This window comes from Numenius arquata, chromosome 5, assembly GCF_964106895.1.
Source record: "Numenius arquata chromosome 5, bNumArq3.hap1.1, whole genome shotgun sequence".
In the NCBI taxonomy this organism is placed as follows: domain Eukaryota; kingdom Metazoa; phylum Chordata; class Aves; order Charadriiformes; family Scolopacidae; genus Numenius; species Numenius arquata.
The window spans coordinates 63,267,532-63,281,046 of record NC_133580.1 but is presented as its reverse complement, the minus strand read 5'-3'; the positions used below and the strand labels follow the sequence as shown (position 1 = coordinate 63,281,046).

Here is a 13,515-nt window from a genome sequence, read left to right as displayed (position 1 = left end):
TACGAAAGTGGAAAAAGCAAGCCTCATGTTCTGGTCAATATTTCATCTCTGAGCTGTTAAGTTGAAAGTCACATGTGTATAGTGTCAGTGTATCTTCAGCATGTTATAAAGAAGAATCCATGTTAAAAGCAGTTAAAGTTTCCCATCTCTGTTGCAATGTTACCAGGTCTTTTTTTTTTTTTTTTTTCTTCAAAGCTCCTCTTGGTTATGAGAAGTCTCAGTTCAAGCACTTGAATCTTTTTTTCAAATGAAGAAAAAGTCTTTATTCTCATAATAAAAATAAGTCTGTTCTGTATTTTACAATATATTTCAAATATTTCCACTATGAAGCTTTAATTAGTCCGACACGGTCAATAAGTATACAACATTTTCAAAAGACAAGTGTGACAGGGACACTTTAGGAGGGACAATTTGTACAGCCACACTTCACCACTTTTTCAACCTCGTCCACAAATGACGACCCGTCAGTGCATTCAAAAGAGTATTTCCGTCTCTTGCTCCTCAGTGGTCCACAGCACTGCCCGGTTGAACATCCTCCTTTACATTCTAGTCTCGATACCTTCTTGGTCGTCTGGCATGCAGCATACCCTTGCTGCTTTTGGTAGTAATCTCGGATTCGTTCCCCTCGACAAGAGATTTCTGTAGAAAACAACATTTAAAATGAGAGAGAGGCTTTTGAGACGCAGGTCAAAGAATGGTTGACGTCGCTAGGGAAGATGCTGTGTTTCTAATTGCAGTTGGGATGGATATTTTAAAGTTTGACTCAGCCTGCATATTGGAAACTAGTGGTTCTACCAAACGTAATTTGATTAATGCTGAGTTTTATTTCCTATGCCTCCTATTTTCAGCAAAGTTTATATTATGTATATGTAAACCATAAATACAAAGCTATTACAATGACAAGAAAATTGGAAGCTTAAATCTTTTCCTCTTTTATAAAAATACACATCTTCTGTTCCTACATTGCTTGCAGCTGGTTCTATTTACCATAGGGAAATGTTTCAGAGAGCATGCAATTTAATTTATTAGACCTGGAGTTTAATATTATTCAAACTGTTATTTAATACAAGTTACATTCCACTAACTTCATAAATTACTGAGGTATAAAAGCAGCTAAAAATGAGACATCTGTTAAAAGTTCTACAACCATATTCTTCTATTCTATTCACGTCTATATACAATGCAAAATAAATGCCATCTGGGGTAAGGGAAGGAGAGGGAGAGGGAGAGCTTTGATAGACAAAGGAAAAAGAAAAAGGTAGGGGGAAAAGTCATCCTGTTTTCATCCGTCTCACCTGCATAATTCGCTGTGATAAATCAGTTGAAGCTGAGAGGTCAAAAGTAGAGTTTGTGATAAAACTAGGAGCAGAATCATTGGATTTGGCTTCTCAGTTGCAGAAGGCAGAGAAACAATAAATACAGAAAGATACAGCAGGTAAAAGGTAATAGTTCAATATAGTAAAAATGTGGTTCTGAATAAAGGCAAAAAAGAGAAATGTTTTCACAGCAAAACATTTGATGAAAAAATCCTCAAAATGTAAACAAATTCATGGGAAAAGTTTGATTTTTCTCTCACCGCGATGAATTCTATTGGTGAAAAAAAAAAAAAAAGCAACAAATGTGTGTGTATTGTGGGGAAAAAAAAAGTTGAAAATGCTTTTGGCTGTTCATGTTTTAAGAAAAAAACCTGTTTTCTAAGAGCAAAACAACACCGTGATTTTTAAATTTTTTTTTTTTTTTTTTTACCTTTATCACAGTTGTCCCCCGTGTATCCGCTGCTGCATTCGCAATATGGTTTCCCAAGTCCTGAAAGCCTGCATTTGCCATGTTTACACCTGACGGATTGGCAGGGGTTAAACAGCATTTCCTCTTCATCGCAGAGGACTCCCCCATGTCCCTGCAGGCATTTACAACTGTATGAAAACGCATTGATCGGCAAGCAGGTACCATGCACACATCTACAGGGGAAACAAGCCCAAGAGAATAAAAATAAATTATTCATCAAAGTTCAGGCTAAGCAACATTAACTAAAAATACTTTGGACCGTACTCAGAAGAAATTGCTTTTGTTTCTAATGGACTTTTTTTTTTTTTTCAGTGAGATGCAGTGAAGTGGTTTCTAATTGGTATGCAGGTTTACACAGAAGAGGCTGCAGTACAGAACTCTGTCTCACCAGAAAACCGCCACTGTAGATGTGTTATGGAAGACTTTTACAGGCCACAGTTATTAACACCAACATTTCCTGCCTACCTAAATTTTCAGCATGCTTTTGAGAAGAACACAGCAAAATCAAGCCCGAATGTAATCCACTAGAATTAAGAAAAGGGTACTCACCTGAAATTCTGTTTTCTTGTGTCAGTTGTTTTTTTTTTTAAAATATTGTCACTCATGAAATACGGGGCTCCCAGCACAAAGACAGCTCAGGCACTTCCTAACTGCAATGTTTCTGACTCAGCAATGGCTGTTTCAAAGCTGCTCCCCCATCAAATACATTAGTCTGCATTGCCAACTGCCAGTGGCGTGGTCATACAGGGCATGAGGCAGGTCTTCACGGAAAGCCAACAGCACTCATTCTAGCACTCGTGCAGAAAGTCACACTAGGGGAGGTTGCCTATATTCAAGTCTCACCCAAGTGATTAAACTGGCTACTGTCTCGCTTGAGCTTTGGTAAACATTTGCGGCAGGCTCAAATCTTCCTGTTCGATAAAAAAGGCTGTGATTAACTCATCTGCTAAGTTCTGATGTACAGAACGGGAGCACATAGTGGTCTTACTTCTCTTGAGAGAGAGATGGTGCTTCCCGAAAGGAGGATGTTTAATGACCTGTTCCTAGGTGCAAGCTGAAGACTGTGTTCCCTAAAAAATTCCAAATTGTTTCTGTGGTTGAAGTCTGATATTCCAAGACTGTTAGATTAAGGAACTCAAAATCGAAGGCCTAGACAGTATCAGAAAGCAGATACCTTTTGTTTAGTTTTCACTATGTTTAGCATTTGATCGTTTCACCACTTACAAAACAAACGCTTTTAGGACATCTGATGTATGAAGTTACTCAGGTGACACTGACATCGTGTCATATTCTATACAGGCTGTTTTAGATATCAAAGCAATCTGCGTCAGGATCTTTGGTGAAGTTCTGCTTGACTTAGAAGACAATTAAATCTTAGCAAATGCCAACTCTCATACTTTTGCTCCCACCTGTTTTTGATAACCTAAATTTCATCTTCAGACTGTACTGAAAGGAACATCAAGCTAAGTGCAAACTCTCGAGCACAGTTTCATCTTGTCTAATTTTAGGTACCTATGTCAGGCACCCGAGTTAGATGTATAATTGCCATAAGCTCCTCACACAGTCAGGGAGAAAAATGAGCCTATCCAGAGGGTGATTAGACCACTTGATGTCTAATTTACTCTTTAGAAATGTGTTTATTCCTTTACTGACTATAGAGGAAACTTCAGTCACTATGTTCCTCACTCAAGCACCTAGATTTAGGTAAAATAAATCTAAGCATTAAGCCATTTCATGTGTGCAGGCATCTCTAAAAGATTCCCTACATTTTCGAAATGGAGATCACAGTGACAAATCTGGAATGTTGTACTGGAATGTTATACTGTATTAGACAGACAAAATGCATCTATTCAATAGACAGGATTTAGAGATGAATCAAGAAATACAGAATCAATTTCCCCGGGAACTAAAGAACAAAAAACCCTTCCTTCACTCCAAATAAACAATTTTGGTTTGGCTTTCTCTCCTAAAAGCTCACAGCACTGTACGCAGCTGAAACAAAACCAATACTTTCAAGAGCTAACAAAATACTAATAATGTGCTCACTTAATTCTATCCTTGATACTGCCTTTACCTGATACTTGCCAAGTTCTGTAATTTACTGCTAAAAGCACTCAGTTTGGGTGCTGATGTGTATAGTTATAAGAACCTATACAGAACCTAATTTTTCAAGGACACTTCAGAGAAACTCTTTGCGTTTTCTTATTATAGAACTTGAAGGTTACAGTTCCATGTTATTTTTGACTTTTAAAGTATAAAATGTGTGTGATAGAATTGCATTTGTGTTTTTTAACCTGCTGTGACTTCCTTTCTCTATCTCTTAAGTTACTGTGAAAGAGGATGGGGTAAGAAAAAGACCCATAAACAACGAAGTGCTATAATGATACACCTCAAAAAAAGTCACTGCTGTGGCTTTGGAGAGAGTTCAAAACTTAATAGCACTGAAAGAGTCCCTAACCAACGTAAACAATGCTAACTGCATTGTAAAGCATGCTAACTGGTGTATAAAGCTTTAAAGGGTCAGGCGCTCCACGCATTATGTGAAAAGATCACCTAAACATCATTTTATATGGGAGTTGAAAATCATCTCATAAGAATCTCTTAGCAAACTCAGGCCACTGGTCCTCAAAAGTTATATAGCCCAGAACTCTGACAAAGCAGCAGCCGAAAGATCCGAGAGGGTTTACTTTACAAAAAAAACAACCTCCAAAACCAAACAAAAACCAAACCAAAAAACCACCACCAACAACAGAAGATGTTTGTTAAACTGTAGTGAGAACCGTAGTGAGGGCAAACAGAATGACATCTTCTTGCCCATGACCAATAAACCCTGAAGAACTTTGAACTTCTGAAGTTTCTGATCTTCTTGTGCTGGGAGACCATGAGCCAAAAACCTGAACCTGTCTCTACAGTAAATGTAAAAGATGAATATGCATAGATATCAGTACTCATATACACATACATACATGTCTTTTGCTCGCTCTCTACACATATATATATATACAACCCTCTCTATAAACATACATAAAATGCCCAACCTAAAATGTTCTAGTCAAATCAGCAAAAAGAATTAGTACATGCGGACTTAAACAGAAGTTTACCATAAAGGTATTTTCCTGCTAAAACCTGGGGTACTGTGAAAATGTAAAAATATTAGCTATATCTATTGTGTCAAGTTTTTAAAACACATTAGAGAATAATAATAAGTGCATTTCCTCATTCTACACAATTATAAATAAGCAAATAGATTTTTTTTTCCATTTCCAAAATGTAAAAATATTAGATATATCTATTGTGTCAAGTTTTTAAAACACATTAGAGAATACTAATAAGTGCATTTCCTCATTCTATACAATTATAAATAAGCAAATAGATATTTTTTTTTCCATTTGCAACTTCTTTTAAATAATTTTTGTACCAAATGTCATACCAACACTTGCACGGGTGTGACTTGTTACAGAAGTAGCCCATAGAGAAGTACATAAGAGCTTATCCCAGGCTTTAGGCAGGACTTCAGCGAGACATGCGTATCTGCCCCCCTGAACTGGGGACTTTTCCTCATTAAGTTTATGGAAAGAATATACTATAAACTGGAGGCCGTTTTCAATTTTACATGCCCAGGATATTTTGTTTCTTGCTGAAAAAAGTGTGAACTTTTATGAAAAAAATACACATAAACAGGAGACTTATATGCATATTATACTACTGTACTGTCTTGAAGGACATACTTATTTCCAAGACATGGGTCATTAGTTTGTTGATCACAGAGGGGTCCAGTCCATCCTCCTTCGCACTCACAGGAAAAGCCTGACTGGCTGGTAGCATGGCAGGTTCCATGCACACAAACTTTCTTATGACAAGGCTCGCAACCCGGCAGAATTCCCACTTGCAGGGGCACATTTCTGAAGTCCTGGAGTTCGCTGTTGATGTACAGATTACGGATGCAACCATGGAAGCTGGTGCCGTTCTGTCCTGGAGACTGGCGTAAAGCTGCTATATTATTTTTCACAGGCATGCCTAGGAAATTAATAATAGCAAATAATCAACGTAGTCTTTGATACAAGTTTCTACACCATTTTTCCTATTTTTTAAACACTTTTAAAGAAATATTTTCTTCCTAATTAATTATTCTTAGGTATTCAGCCTACAACCATGAATAATGATCTAGTATTTGGAAATTGTCCTAGTTGTCAAGCCTGCATTTAAACGAGCACCAGACCCTTAAGTCTCTAGATTCAACTAAAGAGACGTATATAGGACTTCATACAGGAAGCTCATAACTGTGAAAAGGTTCAGATACGTGCCTGGTTTTGACCTACTGCAATTAAGTCCAGGATAGTACATAGTTTCTGAATCTTAGAGAGAAAAAAAAAAAAAAAAAGTTGTTGTTGAAATTTAGCAGTTGATACATGATTTTTTGTAAGCTGCTAAGATACTCAAATCCAGAAGAATTTAGTAGGACCAGCTCATCAATTTGGAGCTGGCATACACATTTCAAATGTGAAATTTTGCTAGGGAAAATTCTTGGAAAGAAAAGCTCAACAGGAGAGGTTCCATAACTCAAAAATATTTTTGTTCAGTGTGTCTCAAAACCAGATTAATAAAAAAGCCCCTCATAGTTTCCACTACTGTTTTAAACAAAGATAGTCAATAATAACAATAATTCAACATCAAAATACTTATGTGCAGATATTTCTAGATAGCACAAATGCCCCTGATGTTGATGATTTTCAGAATAATTGCTCTGTTGCAGTCTGTAATTGTTACAGGTGTGATTGGAGCAGGAGGTCCATGGAATGCAGTTATCCTGTTGTGATCAGTTAATTATTTAAGACTAATTTAGAAGGTCTGTTACTGTTAAACATTATTCCTTGTAAAAATGAAGTCTCTTCTACCCCTGCTTTTTTTTTTTTGCCTTTTTTTTTAAACTTATTGTCAATATATTGGTCTATACTAGTTAGTCCTTAGGATACTACATTCAAATAATTAATACACAAACACCTAAATACCTCCTGAGACTAATAAGTAAAGGAAATCAAAATGTACTGAGCATTAGAAAAGGATCTGTCTACCTGAAAATAAGCCTGTTCATTTGCTGCACAGGTTTATTCATAGGCAAAATTAACAATTTTCATTCTGGTACTTAGTAAGATCACACCCACAGAAAGAGGTAATGTTCTGCACAGTTGCTCCTTAACCATGTAAACTAATACCTCTAATGGTTTTATATAGTTACTTGGAACAGTTAAGAGTAAAGCAGAAGTGCTACGCAACCTGATGAAGTCGACGTGCCTTTCATTTAGGGGTTACTGTAATTTCATTTGTGCTAAGCTTCAGTGATTATGAAAATGAACAATAATGCATCCATACTGCTGAAGAGCCTAATCTTCTTTGATCTTACCAGTTAAGTAAAATCACCTATTATATTAAAGGACTCAGTCTGCAAACAATCATTAGTTCGCATTTCCTCAAAACTATTTCCCATATTCTCAAAATCCAGGGACAAGGCAGAGTCATCGAGGCCTCTTCACCCTGATGTCTCCCTTGAAAGCAACACTCAACAAATCTTTAGGCCTATGGCTGAGGCATCTAATAGCAGAAGAGATGCACTGAATTTATCCAGTGTAAAAATAAAAGCTGTATAAAACTAAGTACACCAATACAATGCTAAACTAGATGTTATACTTGTAACTGTCAGGAAATTTAGATATGATTTCTGGGAACTATATAAACATGTATCACACCAGATGAGATGAGATATATCACATGTGATTCAGAGAATTTTTTTGTCTATGATCTCTAATGTGGAAGACATTTGGAAACAGAACGCAAGCATATACACAAGATTTTAGCCTATACACTTTTGCTTGTTCTAGCAAGTTTCTAAGTATTAGAAGGCCAAAGTGTGTGCAAAAGCTGCTTATATTCTTTAGAAATATTTCCTAGATAATTTTTAGATAAAGGTTCTTTATCAGTTAGGAAAGATCTGCCATAGAAACGAGGCAGACAAGTATTTCAGGTCTATTTTCTGAAAGGTAAGAAAGTAGTTCCTATCTCCTTTTAAGCTTTTGGTCACTGAACCTGACTACAGGTAAATTACCAAATCACTGCTCAAGGAGGCACATGGTAAGACCTCAATTAAATAACAGTTGTACAATCACACTGTCAAAATGAGTATCTCCTTCAGAAGCGGCTAGAACAGAGCAGGCACAAATGAAAAGCAGCTGATGCCCTACCTGTCTCAGAAATAGGGAATTCCGTGAAAAAGGTGCCACTCTCAGAAAATATGCTCTAATTTCTGAGAGAAGAATGTGAAGTATCAGTGAAGTCTTGTGACCCCTTTGAAGAGTTTCTGAGAAGAAACAGATTGCCCCTTAAGACTTCTTACAAAAGGCCATGGGCTTTCAATATGATTTACTGAAATCTTTTATAGACTGAAAAATATCTGGCGTGTGTATTCTGACCACACAAGAGAGCCGTACAGTTGGAAAAAGGAAAAAAAAAAAGAGTATAAATTGATTATTCCACTTTCTGTTAAATTGCCCCTTCTAAACCAACACAAATATTGTGACCCAAGAATATTGTGATCAAAAAAAAAAAAAAAAAAAAAAAAAAAAAATGGAGGGGTGGGGGTGGGGAGAGAGAGAATGAGAAAGAGAGAGAAAACCATACAAGGGCTTGCTGTCAAGTCTGAATTTCATCCTGCCAGTTGAGGTGATGCTTACCAGAAATGCCATTTTAACAGGAAGGTGATAAGAGTAAGTGTAAGCTACATGATGATATAGGTGTCAAACTAAGACTTTGGCAAAGATAAAAATACTGCATAAAATCCTAGTGCGAATTCTTAACTGATGGAAATGTGTGATCGAATTCTCTAAAAAATTCTAGATACAGTTGGATAAGAAAAAATTGAATGAATCTCAAAAAGATGGGTAACATAAAGATACAAGAGTGAAAGTTAACTGTCTCAAGAATTTTAAAGATCGTAAATAGATAAACATAGTTAAAGAATAGAAAAGTTTAAGAGCTGAATATCAACCCACTGGGGGTTTTTTGCTTTATTTTGTAATAATGTGCTTCTAATAATGGTTTTCATTCTTTTTCTGCCTAAATTTTATATGACAACGGAAATCATTGTCTGCTTGGAGCCTGAATGTGAAGAATAGAAATAGAAGGAACACAAGGCGTCTCTAAAAAATATGCACTGGGATGAAAAGGCTGCTGCTCTTAGGAAGTAAACCACTGAAGGAAAAGGTTATTTCCAAAAATTATTACTTTGGATACTTCAAAATGATGATGTAGATTAATATGATTCTTCTAATGGAGAAACAGATCTGCAAGATGAAGAAGCAAGGAGGAGAAGCACATGTCACAAATCAACAAGTGAGCGTTAGCACTACACTGAATAAATGTTTAGACTTGGCAGTCCAGCCTCATTTCATTAAAAGGTGCCCATAACAGGCATCATTCTACACTAAGCTCAGCTTTCAAGATGTAGTAAAATCGGCCTTAGCAGTCATTAAATAACAAACAATACAAGTAAGCAAGCACACAGTGTCTTATTAGAATCTAGGACCATCTCTCCTTCCAAAAAATGTGGCATAGGACACTATGTATACACAGTGATACACATGAAAAAATGCACATGTGCTTCCACAAGGCAATCCTCCTTTGAACGTTCATGATATGAAGCAATCTTAAAGATAGCTCATACATTTGATAATTTTAATTCTTTTCTCTGCTGGTATGGGGAGTGATAACTAATGTTAAGTTAGGTCTTGTACTTCTTTCCATTGTAGACGGAAGGAGACAATGACAAAATCTGAAAAGATTTGACAAAAAAGCTGAAGCATTTCAAGGGAAAAACGGGGATTTTCAGAGACAAATGTCAACTTACCCCTCATCACTTGTAACTGAGGCACTTGTTATACTGGTTTTATAGGAGAAATAGATCCATGTGAATCAAAGCACCTTCCTGTTTTTCTTTCCCATTAGAGACAAATCTAAGCAGCTACCCTGAGCTCTTCTGTATATTTAGAAAGAGGATAAACAGCACCTTTGAGAAAACGGGCATCTTATGAATATATTACTGGGAGCATAATTTTTTGCAAGGAGGCAAGAAGCACAAGTCTAAAAACTTATTCTCAGACACAAAACAATTCTTAAGAATTAGACAAAATGGAAAAGACGGTATTCTTTTTACAGAAAGAACAGATCAGAAGGAGCCTCCTTACATGTCTCCTGTCAGAGTGTAAGGTTAAACTAAGTAGAAGATGAAGACTGGTAGAAGATCAGCAGTATTTAAAAACCATGCTGAATCTCTCGTCACTAAGAGCTTAGACTTGCTACCAAGGACAGTAAGAAGGCAGAAAGTGCTGACTGAAGTTTCTATCTCTTTTACCTAGGTTATGCAGGCCCATCAGAAATTCATCAGAAACTGCTGGTTAAAACAAGAAGAATCCATACTTCCACAGAGTAAATTGCAGCAAAAGATCAAAAATGTTTCAAAGAGTTTATCTCCGCAATCACCTACTACCAGTTTTACTGAAACAAACAATTCTTTCTTCTCAAAACAAAATAAAAAAAACCAAACCCTGCCAGATACTGTGAGGCAACTTTCCAGTTGGTTCCCTTCTTACCAAATGTCATCACTCCTATCAGTCCTAAGCAATACGATCTCCAGACAGAAAATATACTTCATGGCTTTATAGCCTGGCTCTTACGTCCTGCATATCCGTGTGCAGTGAAATAGAAATGTAAAATTTGATCGAAACAGAATGCTCCCATTCTACACTTTCTGAATAGGCAGTACTGCACCTCCAGGTAGCCAAACAATGTTAAACACACTTCTTCACTATAATAAAAAGCTACATAACAGTAGAAAACGACAGAATTTTACAGGGGGCATCAAATCCCCGTACTGATAAAAAAAGCAACAGGTGCAGTTTGAGGACATACTATTTGTTAAAACTGAAACTACTGAGATTAACTGCTCAAGTTTTATCTTAAGGTATTATCTCAATGAACGAGTCTCTTGCCATGTCTTTATTAATGTATGTTACCAGAATAAATTAGCTACAATACTGTAGACTCTTACCTCCTACATACAGCGGAGAATCAAAATTCAGAGTGGATTGCTTGGACAAATTGGTAATTATCTTGGGGCTTCCTCCATCAATAGATAAGGACAGAATCTGATCCATAGCCAACAGCTCCACAATGTGGAAATTGCCGTCATTAATAGTTTCCACACTGCAAAATAAACATTAATATTAATTTTAAACAGTTGATGGTCTGGTTAGAACATTTTTGGTCTTCTTCCCCTTTAATAGTCAATAAAGCTTCAGAACAGAACTTCTCCAGGAGTACAGTCTCCTGAAAGCTAGATTTTAAGCAAGGACATGTGTGTATGTGTTTAAGAGCTAATACAATATAACACCCTATCAATAATGCTCTATTAATAATACGTATTGTAAATTAATAGCCCTTTTTCATTCAAAATTATTCCTGTCCTCATCAAGTAATGAACTGCGTAAATATAGATGATATTCTAAACATCAGTTGAAATACATTTGCTAGACAGGAAGCTGAACACAAAAAAAGTTTGGAATTCTTCTGCAACAATGATCAGAGGGCTGGAACACCTCTTCTATGAAGAAAGGCTGAGAGAGTCAGGGTTGTTCAGCCTGGAGAAGAGAAAGCTCCAGGGAGACCTTATAGCAGCCTTCCAGTGCTTAAAGGGGGCTTATAAGAAAGATGGGGATGGCCTTTTTGACAGGCCCTAATATGACAGGATAAGGGGTAATGGTTTTAAACTAAAAGAGAGTAGACTTAGATTAGATAGCATCTATAAAGTTAAAGAAGATGATGCAAAGAAGAAATTCTTTAATATGAGGGTGGTGAAACACTGGCCCAGGTTGCCCAGAGAAGCTGTGGATGCCCCATCCCTGGAGGTGTTCAAGGCCAGGCTGGATGGGGCTTTGAGCAACCTGGTCTGGTGGGAGGTGTCCCTGCCCATGGCAGGGGGGTTGGAACTCCATGATCTTTAAGGTCCCTTCTAACCTGAACCACTCTATGATTCTAACGTTATTTCAAGATATTATTTTTTGCGCAAACAAAAAATGTACTTTGTGTGTACTCTACATGTTACATAGTATTTGGTTTACATATTTTGCAAATCTGAAGGTTTATATATATCACTGAAGTTGGCTCCGGTGATATATATAAACCTACTATTTCAAGGAATATGGAACTGCATCTAACCTTAGTCCTGCCAGACAAAATCACATCGTTAGTCCAGACAGCTCCACTGACGGTAGCAATAAAGTACTTTGTTATCTTTATTAGGCACGGTTATATCTGTGTGTTCAGCTTCTGGCTAGTACAGTGTATATTGTATATATATTTTTTTTTTCTTGCCTACATGTACCATTTCCTTCTGCTCACTAACGAGGTATGAACCCACTAGTAGGAGAATGCCCCGAGGGTGTCATGCAGAAAAGGCTTGTTTCAAGCATGGTGCTTGTGCTGGGTAGGGACAAGCCTACACATGTCACTGAGTACAAGGAATGGCTGCCTATGCTTAGCAGCCCCAGTACCTACAAAGCAAATGTTTAAGTGCAGGGTAACTGCTCTGCACTTGAACACAGTTTAAGTACATCAGAGAAGGAAGAATATTATTAGTCAATGCCGGGACTGAATAGGTCATTGTACTTACATTACTTCTAGCCCATTTTCCACTGAAGAATTAAAAGCTGAATGTATGGCTGCATGGAAGTTATGACAATGAGCTGTAGTCCAGAGACCAGACATTATAACCATTCCCATGAGAGCCTTTATTTGCTTCAGGGCACCATCAAATAAGTGAGCTTAAGCCTTTGAAAAAAGTTATTTAAATGAACCAATTGTATGATAGCTGGAGATGGACTGAACAGTCATACAGTCAGTTAGCTCTTCTCATTAGGAAAGCAGTATAGCTGAAATGGATTAGCTTCCTAAATCTCAAGGCAAAAATCAAGCAAATTACCCTATAGCATCCTTAGCGATGTTTTAATTAACCTAACTGCTTTTGTCCTGGAACAGATCAGAAGCACTCACATGGTCGTTTACAGCTGTGACACATTAAATAGCTTCTTAGCTATTTATTCTGAACGATAACTATGTGGACAGGCTCAGCTCGATATGGATAAAAGATCTGCATGGTAGCCTGCGTGCTTTACATAAACTCAGCCCTATGTGAAAGTGCAAACACAACAGAGCAGACACTGGCAGAATAAACACTTTTCAGGAGTGAGCAGGAGGGGAGACTGCCAGGTTCCATGGGGGGAAGGAAAAGGTCAGGGTTCATCATTCCTAAAGAGTAAGGTCTATTCAAGGTATTAAGAGGTTTGTTTGCTGTGATCCAGCAATATGAAAAGTGCCAGGATTAATTTATTTAACACATTTCAATGAATCTGGGAAAAAAAAGTTGTGCTAAGAAATCGAAATGCATATGACATTGACTTAAGTAAGCAAGAAACCCTAATATAATGTTCTTGTTCCAAGGAAACATGTTATTTTACAACTTATTAACCTTTCACACAGTAGTATTTAAAAGGATGATAGCAACACAGAACACGCACTTTTATATCGAGAGGTCATTCCAGGGATGTATAAAACATAATGTGTAAAGGGAATGTGTCTCTGTTAAGAGTGATTATTAAAAGCTTCTAACTTAAACTGTTTTACTGG

General features: G+C 37.0%; 1 protein-coding gene across 5 annotated transcripts in view; it reads right to left on the bottom strand.

The window, feature by feature from the left end:
- Nucleotides 1-245: 245 nt before the first annotated feature.
- SLIT2 (slit guidance ligand 2) overlaps nucleotides 246-13,515 on the bottom strand; it is a 257,533-nt gene continuing 244,263 nt past the window's right edge. For all 5 annotated transcript variants that reach the window (XM_074147922.1, XM_074147924.1, XM_074147926.1 and 2 more), the window contains 4 exons: nucleotides 10,883-11,037; nucleotides 5,514-5,802; nucleotides 1,747-1,958; nucleotides 246-639 (listed from right to left, as the gene is read on the bottom strand). In XM_074147922.1, the coding sequence (XP_074004023.1) occupies nucleotides 398-639; nucleotides 1,747-1,958; nucleotides 5,514-5,802; nucleotides 10,883-11,037 (898 nt within the window). In that variant the 3' untranslated portion in view covers nucleotides 246-397. The remainder of the gene's footprint in view (nucleotides 640-1,746; nucleotides 1,959-5,513; nucleotides 5,803-10,882; nucleotides 11,038-13,515) is intronic.